This window comes from Limulus polyphemus, unplaced genomic scaffold, assembly GCF_000517525.1.
Source record: "Limulus polyphemus unplaced genomic scaffold, Limulus_polyphemus-2.1.2 Scaffold572, whole genome shotgun sequence".
NCBI lineage: Eukaryota > Metazoa > Arthropoda > Merostomata > Xiphosura > Limulidae > Limulus > Limulus polyphemus.
Window position 1 is genome coordinate 87,488 of NW_013666182.1, and position 20,498 is coordinate 107,985.

Genomic DNA, 20,498 nt, shown 5'->3' on the forward strand with positions numbered 1-20,498 from the left:
GGAATGTTGTTAATAAGTCATTTTCAGAAGAGGGTGGAGGTTGGGAGTAGCATGTAGTAGAATTATTAGGATGGTATTTATTCTATGATACTTTAATGATTTTTTAGAACTTTTAAGGGTGGAGGATGGTAGGCATTGTTTAATAGAAATATATATATATTGTTTTTTGGGTGGCTTAATTTTATCTCATTTCTACTTTTAACTTTATTCCTCTTTTTTTATGGTAACTGCCTTCCCACAACTGGATGCAGACAATGAAAGGCAGTAAGAGTTGAGACAATGTCGGTGTAAGCACTCAACTTCTACTCTTATTGAGTTTTCCATGATTGCTGACTGGTTTCTCATAAGCTTTTTGAATTTTGTCTGATAGATGGGATATCCCCAACGCTTTTGGGTGCTATTACCATAGGTAATCTTCGTTATGACTTGTGGATAAACACCGGAAAGTGCGAAGGTATTTTTGCTTTTGTAAATAGAGTTTCGAACATATATTAAGTTCATAATTGTTTTATAGTGTTGATCTTGATAGCCTATTGATAATTAATGTAATTGATATAATAATTTTTAAGTTATAACTCGTATTAAATATATATATATATATATTCTGTACTTTTTCACGATTCCCATTCTCCCTTTTTAAATTAAAAATTTTTACTAATCTTATTTCTTAAGTTTTTTATGTCCATTTATAGAAAATAAATTTTAAGCTACATACGTACATATGCGTTCAAGTGAATGTTATATGTTTTTTCAACGGTTTACTGCTGTATTACCTTTTTTCACCCAACCACCACGCGGAACTCATTCAAAATAAATAACCAATGTATAACAAAGAATAAACACATGTATTGGTATGAAACTACAACAAACAAAATGTAAAGTTGTTCTCAAAGAACCATCTTGAAAGCAAAGATTGTATCATCACAGATTTAATGACCGGCTTCCATCAAATCACAGTGTAATGTAACAAAAGATGAGCAGCAACAAAGCAATCTCATCAGAATGGAATAATGTTTCTTCTAAGATAATGCAACACAGATTAATGCAATGTAAACAGATTCAGTAACATTCTTACCTTCTTAGGTCTACGTAACACATATCTATGTTCTTCAACAGCCTGCTGTGCACAAGTTTTGCTAGAATAAAGCCAAACAAATAATGCATGCAAAATAGACAACAGCGAAACGCTTAGTGTAAGTCGCCAATTATCGACAACATTTACAACCACTATCTTAACACCAACTGTTTAAAAATAGCAATAGCTATATGAAATAGTGCTATATGTAGTGGTAATATATACTGAATACCCACTCAAGATTTCAGTTAAGTATAGGAAACAGTAGAAAGAATCACCACCATCGTCTGAGTAGGAAAATGTACTATGATTATCGTCTACTGTTAAAAACTTGGTGAAATATAGTCGCGGAAATATACGTAGAGAGAGCAAACTCGTGTAACGATATGTCACAGCAAAATCGGGAACCTTTCATATGGCAGTTTCCAGTTAATGTGCTAGAAAATGTACGAGTTGTAGCTTCTAACTAACGTCCACGCTCAGGAAACACCGGATTTTTTGATGGCAGGACAAAACGAAGGAGGTCGAATTAAGTTTATAATTACTTTCTCAGTATTTGTAAAATTCCTGTGCGATCACACACTACACTAGATATCACTTGCAATAATGTTATAGTGGAGTCATAATAGGGATTTGTAGCTTGGGCGAACTGTCAGCAGTAGATTTCCAGCCTTGTTTGCTTACTTTTTTGTGATCCCTATTTGTAGATTTTAAGTTCTCAATTTTTAATTATCTTGTATGTTGGTTTTCTTAATGTACAGCAATGGGCAAATATATGCCTAGAGTAAGACACAACCCCACTAAGCGCGTATAAAATTTTACCAGTAGAAAAGCAGCCTTTTCAAATGTAACAAATACGTCTAAAACGCCGCTTTAAATAAAGCTTCGTGTCTTTTAAAGTAATTATTTACTGAGCCAAGTGACGTTTTATGCCTGAGGCTTCGTGTAAACACGCGTTTAGCACGTGTAGAGTACAAAAGCAGCCACTCAGTACAACATCACATCTATTATGTATTTATAACCACGTAAACCAACTATCGACTAAAAACATCAACTTTTAAATAGGTCATGGATATTCGCAGCTCATCATATTGCATATCTGTCTAAGTTTTGCACAAAATACCCAGCCAAGTTTCATGTAGGCTTGTGAAACAATAATAATATGAACAAATGGGCAAATTTTAATTTCTTTCTCCAATCGTGAAATTACTTATTTTGCTGATTATCAACGTTTTGGTGGTATTAACTATTGAATAGGAAGGTTTAGAGTGTTGTTTCAAAAATAAGTCTGTTTTAAGGTGATTTTTGCCCGATTGTTCTATTATAGTTTGGTTTTTTGCTTGTTATCAATGTTCGAGTGGTCTTGACTATTGAATAGGAAGGGTTTAAGTGTTGTTTCAAGAATAAGTCTGTTTTTTAAGGTGATTTTTGCCCGAATGTTCTATTAGAGTTTTGAGCAAATTCCTGTGCGATCCCTATTATGAACCACTCTCGTAGTTCATGATATACAAGTGTTTGGAAGCTTTTTTTAAAATGCCAGGTTTTATCTTTTCTGGCAATTCTTTTTAGTTTAGTGTGCCAACATCAGGGCTTTTAGGAAAAAACAAAAACATACAAAACAATGACATACAGAACACATGAGAATGTACAACAAAAGACTTTTATTTCCAGTAAGATACGGCATGAGCTAGCAAAGAGAAAACATTTGGAGCCACTGAATAAAAGCATCGCTGTAGTCTCATCAATTGTCACATGGCACATTAGGATCAATATCCACATTACTGACAACCAAATACGTATAACTTATAGTCAAATTGTTACCAAGTTATATGGGTAATTATAACAACCATCAAATTAATATTTTTCTTACTAGTTTGTGCAACTGCCCCTGTAGTTATCCACAGACCATTGAAGACGTACACAAATCGTGTACATTCTACTAATTATCGGAATAAGTCACTTGGGTCTTACATTTGATGATGAAACGTTTCTTTGATAAATCGGTTGATAGAAAAAATACCCCAGTCACTCTCTCTCGTTTAGCTTGGACTTAATTTCTGTCTCTTGGTTTTCCATAAAACAGATTTAATCGCCAGGTTATAAAAATACATATTCTAACATTTTTATCCAAGTTCTTAAAAGAAAATGAAAAATTCGGGACTCTCTTTTTTATCAACTGAAATCATAATATTATTGAGCATTAAACTAGACAACAGTCATTAGCACCCAGCAAACAGAATGAATGTCTTGTTAAATAAAACGTGTTTAAGCAATTTCACAACAGCCCTGAGAAACTTAAATCACAAATAATGTCAACTACTTAAGTCTGATAGTACAAACACTTTCACGAGAGCACTGAGAGGTTTAAACCACAAATAATGTCAGCATATTGAGTTTGATAGTTTAAGCATTTCACAAGAGCAATGAGAGACTTAAACCACAAATAATGTCACTAATTAAATCTCATAGTTTAAACACTTTCATAAGAGTACTGAAAGACTTAAACCACATATAATGTCAACTAATTAAGTCTGATAGTTTAAGCAATTTCATACGGACACTGAGAGACTTAAACCATAAATGATTCCAACTACTTGAGTAAGGAAACACATTATGCTAATATAATAATAGGTAGGCAAACAGCGATTTATAAGAATAAAATTCTTTATTATGCTTATAAATCGTCGTTTGCCTATATATATTATTAATGCTAACTAATTAAGACTGATAAAATAAGCATTTCCACAAAAGCACTGAGAGACTTCAACCACAAATAATGTCAACTGATTAAGCCTGGTAAACTTCTCAAGGAAATTAAAAAAAAATGTTCTAATAATAATAATAAAAACAAAATTTTTGAGAAAACCAGTATGATTAATTTTTTTCTTCTTTTACTATACTGAGTTAATATAAAAGAATTTAATCTTGTTTAGAGGTAGAGAAGGTGAGTAAATAAAAAGTGTAGCAGATTTTCTCTAACCTTTTAAAAAATTTGACCATATACATATTCAGGTATACATATACAATAATTACAAAATTTCATAACAATTTCTTGCAATGCATCTTAACTTTTAAAATCCACAAACGAACACACGTTTATAGCAGAAGCCATGCACCTTTATTCAGATACGTTATTTCATTCAGGTTCCACTAAAGTATTTGTGAAATTCGTGTATTTGAAATTCATTGGGTGCACAACCTCATAGCAACAACAACAACAACAATAAAGATTATCAACAATAACATGGTAATTAACAATCAAAATACAAAGATCATTAGAATTATTAATAAAAAGTGTTTTATAAAGAGACGAAAAAAAAAGATTTCTGCTTTCTTATGGTTTACAACAAAACTTTGAAAACATAATAGTTTAGGTTATGCAATTTAATAATGAACAGACTGGAATTATCAACGAACCAATTTATCAGTACGTAATTTAAGAAGTACAGCATAAAAATAAAGCATTTTCCCGCGCACTCGCCTGTTTTGTATTCTTAATCTAAAGCTAACATCATTAGTTCAGTAATTTTATATGCTGTCTCCCTTGAGAAACAAAAAGCTATTGGTCCTATTAACCTTTATTTCGATTTGTTTAATATAGGTATCTTCATGATCACACCAAAACCACTGTTTTAAATTCCAAGAAAGTTACATATACACTAATCGGTGATCAAAACACAGTCCAGTTTTATAATTGTAGCTGAGCAATTCCCATGCCAGTTTTGAAATTACTTTAAACTGCAAAATGTACACGCCTACAACGTAATGTACAGTACAATAAACAATATGCATCAAAAATGGCTCTAAATAACTCTTACTACAAATTTATTTTGATAAAATAGAGTACATCAAAACTTGCACTAACTTGTACCCATAGAGTTGCTAGAGTTTTTCCACTCTTTGGTGTGATTATAACGCCTTTCCAAATTTCTCAAATATTTTCTGCTTCTACAACGATCAGAAATAAGCTGGTACGGTGGCAACCATGTATAACGAAGTGCAAGTAAATAACATTTTAGATAAATCTTGATTAGATTTGTAACTAGAAGCAACTGCTTGTCGTCAAGGGAATGAATTATTTTTGAGAAGTAATTTAAGATATTTACACTGTACAGGTTTGTGTTCCTGTAAGACCTTGACAGCTTCCTGAATAGGAAACCATCTCCTCTTCCGTCCTATGGCGAAAATGTACGAATAAGCATATTGTTATCAAAATCTATCCGTTCAAAACACAATATAGAAATTCAAAAACACGCATAAGATATTCAAGTTTCATATCCTTTTCTTTAGGGCAACAACATTCTCGTCAAAAGCACTTATGTTGGGCCCTTTCTAGCAGAATATAAAAAAATATATTTTTTATACAGATCTTTCGACCAATTTAAATGATTTTTGATACTTAAAAAACTTTGTTTTAATAAAATGATATTAGGGCATGAAAAAATGTCTGAATATTTATATTTTATTATACCGCATTAAAATGTTTAAATACGTATTTTGTTGTGTTTTAATAGGTTTTTTTATTAAAAAAATAACAATAAACCATAATAAAACTACACAGACAAAGATTATCAGCAAATTGTTACAAAGAATTGTATTTAAAAAGAACAAAGTCATTAGCGTTTTATTAGATGACTTTAATAATACGTCTTTTAAACTTTAACCCACCGAATGAAAAAACTTTTCTCCCATCCAATTTCCTTGAATTGGTTTGTGCTAAGAGCGTTTTGGTAATGTCCTACACAAGTTTTATCTTTAACAAAAAATGTATTTTCACATTATTATCAATAATAGCGTATCTGTACTCCATAAGGATAAGCTTTGAGCCTTTGTAATTTCATAGAAGCAATTAATATTAACTTCTGATCAAAGTAAGCTTCCTACATAAATCAAAACTGTAACTTCCGATTAAAGCAAACAATCTACATAGAGCTGAACTTTAACGTCTGGTCAAGTAAGTTACCTACATTGATTAAAATTGCAACTTCTGATCAAAGCAAGCTTCCTACATAGATCGAAGTTGTAACTTCTGGTAAAAGCAAGCTTCCTACATAGATCGAAGTTGTAACTTCTGGTAAAAGCAAGCTTCCTACATATCTCGAAGTTGTAACTTCTGGTAAAAGCAAGCTTCCTACATAGATCGAAGTTGTAGCTTCTGGTAAAAGCAAGCTTCTTACATAAATCAAAACAGTAACTTCTGGCCAAAGCAAACTACCTATTTAGATCAAAGCTATAGCTTCTGATCAAAACAAGCTTCCTATATAGATCAAAACTAAACATATACCCAGTAAGAAGCATAGCTAATTGTTTTGTTTCTTTTGTGTTTTTTTTTTTTTGCACTGTTGATTTGAAAATAGCAGAAAACAAATATTGAAGTGTCTGTACACTCACAAAAACAATCTAGTAAAATATCTGGTTTAACAATGCCACTAGAAACAATTTAGTAAAATATATGGTTTAACAATGCCATTATAAACAATCTAGTGAAATATCTGGTTTAACAATGCCATTACAAACAATCTTGTAAAATATCTGGTTTAACAATTCCATTAAAAACAATCTAGTAAAATACCTGGTTTAACAATGCCGTTAGAAACGATCTAGTAAAATATCTGGTTTAACAATGCCATTAAAAATAATCTAGCAAAATATCTGGTTTAACAATGTCATTAAAAATAATCTAGAAAAATATCTGGTTTAACAATGCCATTAAAAACAATCTAGTAAAATATCTGGTTTAACAATGCCATTAAAAATAATCTAGTAAAATATCTGGTTTACAATGCCATTAAAAACAATCTAGTAAAATATCTGGTTTAACAATGTCATTATATTCAATCTAGTAAAATATCTGGTTTAAAAATGCCACTAGAAACAATCTATTAAAATGTCTGGTTTAACAATGCCATTAGAAACAATCTAGTAAAATATCTGGTTTAACAATGCCATTAAAAATAATTTAGTAAAATATCTGGTTTAACAATGCCATTAAAAATAATCTAGTAAAATGTCTGGTTTACAATGCCATTAAAAACAATCTAGTAAAATATCTGGTTTAACAATGTCATTATATTCAATCTAGTAAAATATCTGGTTTAAAAATGCCATTAGAAACGAGGGGCGTTCCATAATTTTTTAAATTCTACAATCATTTCATTAGGCTTGCTCCCGTGGTTTTAGCTAGAAAGTTTAACGGTAGTAGCTCAACATAGGCATGACGTAACAGATTAGTTGATGGTAAAATAGAAGGAGTGACAGAGTGATAATTCTGTGAAATATGGAAATGAGTATAGATTTGTTTGTGCACACTTTTTAAAAAATCCAAGTTCCCATGGAAACTTCGAGTGCTTTCTTTTTACACTTCGTTGTTTTTGAGGTCTGGTTACATATGGAATTGTCAAGTCATTAATATTTTCGTCCTTTCCTTGGACCTACATTGCTTTAAATTAACATCTATCACTAATTAGTTTTCTCTCTCTGACACATACCACGTGCACAAGCTACTGGGAGTAACATAATAATGTATGATAAAATATGTTTGTATGTTTGTTTGTATAAATTACATATCATGATGTTTTCTATCTTTTTATCCCACCGAGTGTATATTTTGAACTGTCCTGGTTGTCATCAGAAAGTAGTCCTGATGAGAGGTTACATCAGTTTCTGTACACTATTAGTGGAAAACTTACCCCTACTTTGGGATTCTTCCCACACTTCGAGTTCTTCAGTCACAAGTAAAACATATACTGAGGTCCGATGTTTTCTCTCCGAGTTCTACAACAACAAAAGGTAGAGTTTAAAATCCGATGGTTTTATTGAATCTATTTTTGACACAAAGCGATCGACGTCGAGATTAAAAGTCAGCTAGCGTTGAAATAAAAATCTCGTATCAAAGAATCGCGGTAATTAAGATATAAGAACGATTTCTTATTTGTGGATAATGTACTGAAAGAATAAGAAATTGGAAATACTAAATAAAGCATATTTTCATAAGGCTAGCCACTGCTAAGTAAGTACGTTCGTAAAATTTAAGGTTTTATTGGATTATAGGTATCAAACCTGAAGAAAGGCATAGCAAGCTTTAATAAAAAAAGAAATATATTTACATCATACAAAATTATTAGCGACAGAAAGAGTTAATCACCAACATTTAATAAAACACTGTGTTTTCTTAAGAGTGGTGTGACCCAGTACCTACGTATATTATCTGTATACTTTTGTATATGTTTTATATACACGTATTATGTATGTAGAGACCTAGACTAAAGCCAAAAATGATTCAACTACAAACCATCTATATACAAACAGTTTAAAAAAAAACACGAGAAACTCAAGTGGTTTCGGAGTATATGCTTAGTTATCTTCAGCGTGAAGTGGGTTTCTCTTCCAAAAAAGCGTGATTGATTCAACTAAAAAACCATCTATATACAAACAGTTTGTTTAAAAAAACACACGAGAAACTCAGGTGGTTTCGGAAGATATGCTTAGTTATCTTCGGCGTGAAGTGGGTTCCTCTTCCAAAAAAGCGTGATTGACTCAACTAAAAGCCATCTATATATAAACAGTTTATTTAAAAAACGCACGAGAAACTCAAGTGGTTTCGGAAGATATGCTTAGTTATCTTCAGCGTGAAGGGGGCTACCCTTCCCCAAAAAAGCGTGATTCATTCAACTAAAAACCATCTATATACAAACAGTTTGTTTAAAAAAAAACACGAGAAACTCAAGTGGTTTCGGAAGATATGCTTTGTTATCTTCAGCGTGAAGTGGGCTACCCTTCCAAAAAATCGTTAGGTTAATGGGTTTGGTGATTTAATGTAGTGATTTTTTTTATCCAATATGTTTTCTAAATTTCATAAATAGATCTATAAAAGTTCTAATCTTACATATTGTTATTGTTGTTAGTCTTACTAGCGATATTAATAAGGATAGAGAAAAACGATATAAACGTACTTATATGCCAAGTCTGACAACAATGTATTTATGAATTCAAAATCAAAGTGCACTAATAAAAAAATTGTAACAAAACATCTGTTGTACTCAATCAACAGAACCACAGATAACCAAACTACTTAGAAAAACTGCTTTTGTTTTCTGCTCTTTCATTAGTTCTACACAATAGTAACGGTAATTTAGCTATTTATGCTTACCAATTCTGTATAACAATCTAGCCTCAACACCACTCCAGAAAACATAATTTCATTGTCTCAACTTGTAACCAAAAACGAGGTAATCAACAAATAAAGACCAGGAAACATAATTTCATTGTCTCAACTAGTAACCAAAAACTAGGTAATCAATAAATAAAGATCAGGAAACATAACTTCATTGTCTCAACTAGTAACCAAAAACTAGGTAATCAACAGATAAAGACCAGGAAACATAATTTCATTGTCTCAACTAGTAACCAAAAACTAGGTAATCAATAAATAAAAATCAGGAAACATAATTTCATTGTCTCAACTAGTAACCAAAAACTAGGTAAACAACAGATAAAGACCAGGAAACATAATTTCATTTTCTTAACTAGTAACCAAAAACTAGGTAATCAACAGATAAAGACAAGGAAACATAACTTCATTGTCTCAACTAGTAACCAAAAACTAGGTAATCAAGAAGCAAAGACCAGGAAACATAAGTTCATTATCTCAAACAGTAACCAAAAAACTAGGTAATCAACAAAGAAAGACCAGCAAACATAACTTCATTGTCTCAATTAGTAACCAAAAACTAGGTAAACAACAGATAAAGACCAGGAAACATAATTTCATTTTCTTAACTAGTAACCAAAAACTAGGTAATCAACAAATAAAGACCAGGAAATATAACTTCATTGTCTCAACTAGTAACCAAAAACTAGGTAATCAACAAATAAAGACTGGGAAATATAACTTCATTATCTCAAACAGTAACCAAAACTAGGTAATCAACAAATAAAGACCAGGAAATATAACTTCATTATTTCAAACAGTAACCAAAAAACTAGGTAATCAACAAATAAAGACCAGGAAACATAATTTCATTGTCTCAACTAGTAACCAAAAACTAGGTAATCAATAAATAAAGATCAGGAAACATAACTTCATTTTACCTAGTTTTTGGTTACTAGTTGAGACAATGAAATTATGTTTCCTGGTCTTTATCTGTTGACTCAACTAGTAACCAAAAACTAGGTAATCAACAAATAAAGACCAGAAAACTTAACTTCTTTGTCTCAACTAGTAAACAAAATCTAGGTAACCAACAAATAAAGACCAGGAAACATAAACTGTGGTCTGTAACTCTTCTAGTGGGATAATCGTGCAATTCAAATCAAATGTCATTTTCCCCATTGAATGTAGTTTTGGCATTATAATTCTAACTGTTTGACAACAGATACAAACAAAATTTTATGTATTATTATAACTTTTTCACGCTAGATGTGCTTCTCCATTTTGTTGCCTGATCTTACTATCGAACGAAATGGAAATAAAAATAGAAAAGAAACAAATGGTGCGAGTTTCAAACTACTTCAGCATCTAATTCTATAGCTGAAGTTATCTCCTCCAAATCAAATGCTGACATGGAACGATCATCCAAAAACGTTGGTTAGTATCATCTAGGAAGCTGGAGCTCAGTTTTCACGAATTCCTGTAGTTCAGTTTCTTTATCTCCGAACTTAACACTTTTTTAGCGCCAACACAACACAAATAATGTGTGTGTAATTTGAGGTGGGGCACATACAACACTACAAGCTACGATCCTCGTTTCTTGGTTTGAAGTTAAGAACAAAGCTACACAATGAACTATCTGTGCTCTGCCCACCACGGGTATCGAAACCCAGTTTCTAGCGTTGTAAGTCCGCAGACATGCCGCTGTGCCACTGGGGAGCTCGATCCTCGTAAAATCTTCTTTAGTTATTTTATGCCAATATAATTTACACAGTAATACCTAGAGTATTCTCAAATTATCGACTGGCATATGATATAGTGAAACGAGTACACTTACATAACATTGACATTTCTAATTAACTTAAAGAAACTTCAATGACATAGGATTTAAAAATAGTTTTTATAACATTATGCATAATTTATCTTATTTCCCCAGCATGGGGAATTTAAACGTGGGCACACGTACAAAATAACTGATAGATCCTGTTTGAACAATAGTTTGTTTGTTTTTGAATTTCGCACAAAGCTACACGAGGGCTATCTGCGCTATCCGTCCTTAATTTAGCAATGTAAGACTAGAGGGAAGGCAGCTAGTCATCACCACCCACCGCCAACTCTTGGGCTATTCATTTACCAACGAATAGTGGGATTGACCATCACCTTATAACGCCCTCACGGCTGAAAGGGCGAGAATGTTTGGCGGGACGGGGATTCGAACCCGCGACCATCAGATTGCGAGTCGAGCGCCCTAACCACCTGGCCATGCCGGGCATTGAACAGTAGAATGAGTATAAAACAACTCACGTGTGACGTCACAAAACTGGCCCTCGCATACCTGCACTACTCGTGCGTAGTAACCTCTCAGTTTCCGTATATTATTGAGCATTAATATTAATGTAACTTTGTATAAAATCCAAAATTAAATGAAGCTTGTTGTAAAATTTTATTACAAGATAAGTGTTTAATGATATAAAATTGGGAAGTAGAAACCCAAAAGCAGGTGGTACACTCTGAAACGACTCATGTAAGTGGTAAGAACTGTGTTTCTGCTTCCCCAATAACTTTTGCTGTAAAGCCACCTATCAGGCGCTTCTAGAAGAGAGTGTTTATATAAATCAAGGTCTCAAACGCGTGAGCCTTGCTTGTATCGTGCATTGGTTTTTGTTTGACTAGCTTCTGTAGGTGACCAAAAGTACTGTCTGTATCAGTGTTGCGCGATCTTTTTTTTTATGGCGATCTCCTTTCTAATCATGCATGTTGTTGCGCCCTCTCCCAACACACACATTTCGTATAACCTAATCGCGTCGCTTTCCCATGTTAATTGTTTTTACTACATCACTTAACAGTAGTAACGTTTTACGGTAGTTTTTATTACTTCTTTAATTTCATATGTTCCTACAATTATAGTTGCATGCCCCCTCATGAGGGTTTGCACCCCACAGTTTGTGCATTACGGGTCTCTATGATACAGTTGGCAAGCGTATCTAAGCTAATCCATCACGAGGCTTCATGTCGCATTAACACGTTTTACGTACTAGCAACTGTCGTGAAAAGCCCCATCTATCCAGTCTGTTGTCTACTATTTCACTTTTGTCTCTCATGGCGTCATTAATTAGAACTTCCAGTTACTCTATTTTACACGACCAGTTATTTACAACTACCCAGACTGGAGAAGTAGTTAGTCATATTTGGACGTTTCTGTTTTATTGAAAGAAAGGGGGGAAAGAAGCTGTAGTAAACTAACACAAAAATTATTTTCAACAACTTTATATATTCTCACCAAGCTGTTATCCCTCACACTAAAAGATATAGTAACCTAAAACCAAACCGTCAGGAATTAAAAAAAAATATTTTGATGATGATAATTATATCTCCTAAACCACACATTTAGAGAACCTATGTTGTAAAATTCGCGATATATATGACAAAACAAATTAGTAGTACGTTCGTAATCAGTATCTCATAGCTGTTTCATATATTATATGGGAGCTTAAACTGATAACCCCTACGCTGCAGTGGTTGAAAAAAAAGTGTACCATTCTCTAAACGCGCGTTTTCCACAGAACTATTCACCATAATCAATTACTAATCTCATTATAATAGTTACGAATATGATTCACAAAAATGGCTTCGTTTAATTATTAGTCATAAAAATAAGTCTCTGTACTCATGAACTTGATTGCTAGCTTACGAACCGTATAATTTATCAACATTACGATTTTCAAGAAACTTTCCAATCAGTTTACGAATCACGAATCAGCTATTCATGAGTGAAAATAAATTATTTTAACATTATTATTTTTAATAGAAGAGATTGTAAATTCATGAAGTTCATTCACATATACTTTTAATGACAACCATTACAGAGGAATATGTAAAATTTCCTAGCTCTTCCTTTTTCTTTATTTATTTATGTCTTTTTTTTTATCAAATCCTTGAAAAACTGAAATTCCAACTGTTACTGAAAAAAATCAGTTTATTCTTCGGAAATTAAACTAATAGAACTACCATGCGTATAGATAAGTAACACGTTACTGCCATGAAATATGATATGATTAGCTGAAGTACCCGTCCGTTGGACTTGTGAAATAAAAACTCACTTGTAACAGATGACAGGAAATTGTGCTTCTACTTCTATTTTTTTTTCTTAACATAATAAACATTAAAAGTGAAATAAAAATATATAAAGGTACCAATACGGAAGAGAAAGACATACTGTTTTAAAGAATTCTATCAATATGAAATTAGATGGGGGTCCAACCCCCCCATCATGACTTTCCTCATGTCATCCTGTATCACTGTGTCAAGTTGTGTGCTGATTTGGTAGTTTTTTTCCCGAAATTTGATATGAAATTCGATGGGATCCCCCCTCATGACCTTACTCATTTCATCCTATATCACTGGTTGATCAAGAAATGTGGAAACGTATAAGAAACAGATACACACACATACTGACGTTTATTTATATAGAAGATGGGGGATCCAACCCCCAACCCCTTCATGACCTTCCTCATGTCATCCTATATCAATGTGTCAAGTTTGACGCTGATTGATCAAGAAATGTGGAAACGTATAAGGAACAGATAGAAACGATGGATATACAACCGTATATTTTTTTCTCGGACACACACTTTGTTTTATATAATAGATAGGCCCGGCATGGCCAGGTGGTTAGGGCGCTCGACTCACAATCTGAGGGCCGCGGGTTCGAATCCCCGTCACACCAAACATGCTCGCCCTTTCAGCCGTGGGGACGTTATAATGTGACGGTCAATCCCACTATTCGTTGGTAAAAGAGTAGCCCAAGAGTTGGCGGTGGGTGGTAATGACTAGCTGCCTTCCTTCTAGTCTTACACTGCTAAATTAGGGACGGCTAGCGCAGATAGCCCTCGTATAGCTTTTCGCGAAATTCAAAAACAAATATAATAGATTCTTAGCATATTAGCCCTCCGGGTCAGTCACTGTGGTGACCAGGTTGTCATTAAGCCACTTTATTAAGAAAGGTTTAATTAACTATGTTGCAGTAACAAAGCTTTTTCTACTTTTCTAAACTTATTTAGCATCGAAAATATAAATAAGGTTGTTTGTTTAATACGAACTATACAATGAATTATCTGCGCCATGTCCCCCACGAGGAATCGAAACCCGGATTTTAGCATTTTAAGCCGTAAGTTTACCGTTGTTCTATCGAGGAACTATATAAATAAGGAACAAACACTTGAATCGTTTTTAAAATATTTCTTTTTTTACGTTACAGTCACTTGCGACTATTCTAATCAATGTCACTGATTTACTCGACTGGGTGTTTGTATAACTGTCTGTTTTCATTTTTATCATGTCTTATTTTCTGTCAAATTCGATTTACCACCTCTAAAATTTGTAGAAATTTGGTTCCTTCATAATTAACGATATAAAAATACACAAGATAAAATGGCAAAAAAAAATAGTTCTTTGTTCGAAGACGATTCATCTAGGTTAGTACTGACGTGCATGCTGAAAAACGCTGTTTGTCATTTATAAAAGTAGCCAATCAAAACTTGGTGCTTGAAAATATTTCAGAAAGCCGACTGAAAATTTATTATATTTTTAGAAATTCTAAAAGTAATTTAGAACAGAGCAAACTCAGGTTATTTTTCTCCAAACATAACATAAGGCTTCGCTGTGGTTATTAGGTTGATAGAGTGTGTATTCTGAACCCATTTTAGCATAAAAGTATAACCTATATACTTTTATTGCTAAGCAACATGACATAAAAGCCACTGTTGGAACGCATTGTTACCAAGACACACTGGCTTTTCTACATATTAGAAGTTGTTATATAAGGAATCACTTCTTTTCTATGTGGTTTTTCACTATCTTCCCTTTTTAAAAAGATGCACATGCGCATGCGCGCACGCACGTGGATAAGATAAGTAATAATACCCAGGTGCACACTCTCAGGGTCTACTTAGTATCGGTACAGAATTTCAGGTTTCTAGGTTCTTTCCTCTTGGAGCTATGGCGGTCACATCTACAAAGACGCGCACGTGCGTGTCTGTCTGTGAACAAGAAGACTAGCTTGTTGGTTCACCAGAATGATAGTAAAGTCAATTCAGATAAAATAATAATAATACAATATAATAGATAACTAGTGTTAAAAATAGAATAAATAAGTAAGAGCGTGCTATTAATACTTACCCTAAAATATGACTTGTAAATGACTTAAGTAAAAGAAATTGTAAGTAATTACAATTCACTTACTTAATCTAGTTCACACCATAACAGACACTGTTCATGAAAATTGATGATATAAATAGCGTTAATACCACTACTACACCTGTGATATCCCAGCCGACCTGATGAGTCCTGGTATTGGGTGAAAGACCTAGTCGGCAATGGATACAGCAGATGTAGTGTGGCTGATACATTATAACAAATTCTTCTTTGCTTTCACACATAAGTTCTTATAATTTATATACAGCGTGATACAAAAGTTACATACCATCACAGTATTTCTACGTTCCGTTCCTACTGGCCTCGCAATCTAAGGGTCGCGGATTCGAATCCCCTTTCCCCCCAAAAAGCTCGCCCTTTCAGCCGTGGAGGCGTTATAATGTGACGGTCAATCCCACTATTCGTTGGTAAAAGAGTAGATCAAGAGTTGACAGTAAGTGGTGATGACTAGCTGCCTTCCCTCTAGTCTTTCACTGCTAAATTAAGGACGGCTAGCGCAGATAGCCCTCGTGTAGCTTTGCGCGAAATTCAGAAACAAACAAACCGTTCTTGATATTTGTTTTTTTATTATTGAATGATGTTTGTGTTTCACTAACTTTCTCTATTGTTCATTTTACAATATTTTGGGATGTAATAACTATGCAAGAATGCGTAGAAGTGATCCTAATGTGACACTATGTCGTGAAATCAACTTTGCACATTTTGAGAAGTTGTTAAGACGGGACTTAGAAAAATCATGGCACACACAATTTCTGCATCATTCTTTAGGCTCAAACTATTTATAAAATTTCTCAAAATCACATAGACCAGAAAAAGAGGAAATATATAGGGAACTTATCAAAGAAAGAGCTCAAACTTGCAAGGTTGAGTTTTAAGCTACATTTTTTAAGGTATGTTTTTGGGATTACCTCTGAAAATGTATTCCAACAAAGACAAATGGTACTTACGTGAAGAAAAGAAAAATCCATAATTAATTAGTTTCGTTAATAGCGTTCAATGATTTCGTTATGTAGCCTCCACGTTTAGGAAACAAGCGAAGTTAAGCTGTCTGGCTAATCAGAAACCCCCCAGGGTAGCAACTGGTTACAATATAACATTCTATCTATAACGCATTCCTTAGAGTTTATCGCTCTCTTACAAGGAATTTTAATAATCTATTAGTTATACTGGATCCCAGTCTTGCATAAAGCTGTATTTTATTGTTTTTCTTTATAGTCAGCTATGGAAATAACAACAGTGACTCGTTTTAAACATTTGTCACAATTCGGGGTATTTTTCAGAAAGTTACTTAATAGAAAATAGCTGAGTGACTCAAATGAATCGTTCCACTTGGTAGTCACTGAAACAACCAAGAAAAACAAACAGGTCACTGTGAGACTGCAAATAGTTTTTACTAAATCCTTAGCCCCCCCCCCCCGTTGGAATCCGGGTTTCGATACCCGTGGTGGGAAGAGCACAGATAATCCATTGTGTAGCTTTGTGCTTAATTACAAACAAACAAACTAAAATCCTTATTCCTAACAAGACAGGCCCGGTGTGATCCAGTGATTAGAGCTTCGAGTTTGGTGATTTGAGGATCAAGGGTTCGCATCCCGTTACCCCAAAAAATAAGAATAAATAAATCGCGCGACGTACTTTGAGGGCGTTCGTGAGTTACAATAATGATAATTAAATTACACTATTCGAGACGGCTAGCGCTGATACCCCTTGTGTAGCATTGCGTGAATATTCGAAACTATCAGCCAACCTAACAAGACCCACACCGAGTTCATTCATTAACATTGCAATATATATATATATATATATATATAGTTAGTTAGATTGATTCGTTTCAACATTTTTTTGATCATCAATCTCAGGTAACCTTTTGCTTCTCCAGTACTGACATTATCATGTGCTCAAAGCAACTAAAACTCTAGCACTCGACTGTTATGAAATACATTAAACATTTGCGTGTTAAATAACGATTGGTGTTGACAGATAATTAGAAAATGTCTTTAACTTGCCATTGTGGGGTTTTGCATCATTATGATGTTCTTTTGTAAGCAATTATTTCATTTATCTAAATAACCTTACGTACCAAAGCCAGACATTTACTTGTTTGGTATACATCTTCACATTTTAGTGAATTTGTTCTCTCATAGAGGGCACCCAAATCGATAATAATTGTAAATCAATGAACCTTAAGAAACAAAAGTGGGCTCAATAAAAAATACTAAATCTGACGCACTTTAAATGCAACAAACTGCGCAGACCTCAAACATAAACTTCGAATAAACCAGGAAGAAATGCAGGGACGAGAAGGGATAAGAGCAATTTCCAAAAATGTTTCACAACTAAAATGTTATCTACAGCCGGTTTGTTGATTACTTTTGGAAGTCTAGACTTGGATAAAAGTGAATCAAAACATGAACAGTGACTGATAAGATTCAAAATATGTATAACTTACGAACATTGTTAATCCTTTTCTGTAAGTCTGATAAACTATTTTTATTATTTGTACAAAGTAGCCAATGTGACATCAACAGAGTATATGTACGAAGAATCATAAATAATCATTATTTAGCGCTACAAATTTAGAATAACATATACACCTCACAAATTCTTTCAATAAAATGTATGTATGCATGTAAATATCTGATATTTTATGTTATTAATTCAAATAACGTCTTCGAACTTTCGTAATGGATTCATTAAAGTAAAGAAAACCACAGCCTCTCTATCAATGAAACCCATTATCGAATCCCTGTCACCACCTTTACAGAAACAATCCTTCTCGGGCTTCCCTAAATACGGCAACATATTAGGAGCCGAAATGAAAGATAACAGCTAGTTAGTAATTTAAATTAATATATATATATATATATATGTATATTAGTAATGGCTTGATAATTAGACTTCGGTATAAACTATTAATTATGATCATGGTTGACATCCGATTGTCACAACCTTACCATAAGTACTTAAGGCAACTGTACTATTTAACGCAATATTGTACTTGTTAAAAGCGTATTTTAAAGCTCGCTACTAAAATAAATCTAATTAAAAAATAAGTTGTAAAAGCCTATATACAATTCACCAAATATTGCCCGGTTTCATTGTCTCTCTTTCTTTCTTTCATGTGTAATAACAAATATCTGTTATGTTTTTTCTGTAATGTTGTCATTGTCGTTTCGCTATCAAAGACACCATTTTAGCAGTATACGTGTGATATAATGTATTAATCCTGTGAAAACGGAGCACCAAAAAAGCATGTTTTAAAAGGTCAGAGAGTGCTTGCTCTTTAACGAACACCGTAATTAACTTAGAACGATGCGAGTTTCTGTTAAAAGTCGCTGCAGTACGTTCTTCTGATCCTTTCACCTTTTTATATAATAATAAGTAGGCCTTGAAAATCGCAAGCGCGCCAACGAAGAGAAAGAATATTACATTGTGGTGTGCTATTTGTATCGTCCTCCAAATACTTTTCTTCGAGAATAACTCAGTAGTTCACTTGTGTCCCGGTTAAAAATAAACTTTACACAGACACTTATTCTAGCTTTCTCCGATGCAGTAATATGAAAATTCTTTACCGTCTCTTGTGATCAAGATATCTAATTTAGCATATCAAACACTTAGTGACGTCAATATGAAATTAAGCGTTATTAATCCGTACAGAGGCGAAAATCTAATGTAAAATAAAGCACAAAAAATTTAAGCGATAAACACTGCCAAATATTTGGCTTCATATAAAGGGGCTTGTTTGTTCGTTGTTAAGATCAAAACGGCACAATAGGCCATCTGTAAGCTATACCCACCGCAGGGATCAAACCCTGAATTTTATTGTTATAAGCCTTTAACTTTACCAATAAGACCTCTGCGATGTATAAAGAGGCAATCAGTGTTTTAGTGATATAAAACAAGTCAAGTATGTTCATTAATAAGATATTCAATAAAACATGAGCACTAATACACTATTATCAAGGCTGTACAAGTGTAAGATCCTTCAGCTTATGTTTCTACATTTACACTGGATTAACAAATTCATTACCAGATGGATTCCTTTACTTACAGTGGATGTGTAGATTCATCAGCTTTAAACCTATTCATGACCTTTCAACTTAGTATTATCGTTTTTTTATTCCCAGTAGATTTACAGGGTCAGTGTAGCTTTACTAATCCTTTTGTCCACAGACTTTGTTCTGAAATCTTTGTCTCCATCCTCAATGCCATTAAACTGAAACATATTAGTTTAACATTCACTTGAGCACATAAAAGCGCTTCTTGTAGTAATGATACGCTATATTTTTTGGTGGGATGAAATATTTCTTTGTAAATCAATCTTTTTAATTCTTTATTATTAATTTTATTTTATTCTAGAATAAAGTTTAAGTCTCAAAAGTATTTATTTTTGTGTATAGCAATTACATTCGGTTTAAAGATAAATATATTTGTGTTTATGTGTTATTGTTTTTAATATATAGAATAAACTAATTGTCTGAGGTTTTACAAGTTATGTGCAACTACTGAAGTCTATAAAAATGTGCTTTGCCGGTGGACAGACACACAGAGGTTGTTAAAACGTAATTATTTGTGGAAATGCGACCGACCAGTTTGTCTTTCTTTTATAAGAGGACGTATAGAACACATCAGAAATTGTAACAGCCTCCTTTTTGGTAAATGTGTAACCGACCAGAGCTTGTGGCCTCGTGACCTATTTGTCACTGTGCAAGTGGCCAGATTCTACCTTACTTTTATGAGGACGTAGAACACATCAGAAATTGTAACAGCCTCCTTTTTGGTAAATGTGTAACCGACCAGAGCTTGTGGCCTCGTGACCTATTTGTCACTGTGCAAGTGGCCAGATTCTACCTTACTTTTATGAGGACGTAGAACACATCAGAAAATGTAACAACCTCTTTTTATTTTATTTATTTATTCATTGTGAATGTAACCTTTCAGATCTTGTAATATCATGGTCTACTGGTCACTGTGCGAGTGGATAGACCCTGTCTTATTTTTAAGAGTATGTAGAACACACCAGAAAATGTAACAACCTATTTTTATTTTATTTATTTATTC

At 33.3% G+C, this 20,498-nt stretch overlaps 1 protein-coding gene across 2 annotated transcripts in view; it reads right to left on the reverse strand.

Moving 5' to 3' along the window:
• Positions 1 to 2,716: 2,716 nt before the first annotated feature.
• The window catches only part of LOC106459186 (diphosphoinositol polyphosphate phosphohydrolase 1-like), a 54,170-nt gene continuing 36,388 nt past the window's right edge, over positions 2,717 to 20,498 (reverse strand). Inside the window, exons 3-4 of one of the 2 annotated variants that reach the window (XM_013918788.2) lie at positions 7,765 to 7,849; positions 2,717 to 5,250 (exon numbers count right to left, since the gene is read on the reverse strand). In XM_013918788.2, coding sequence (XP_013774242.1) covers positions 5,138 to 5,250; positions 7,765 to 7,849 — 198 coding nt within the window. In that variant the 3' untranslated portion in view covers positions 2,717 to 5,137. Of the gene's footprint in view, positions 5,408 to 7,764; positions 7,850 to 20,498 lie in introns of both variants that reach the window. The other variant, XM_022385614.1, reaches the window with a different exon arrangement.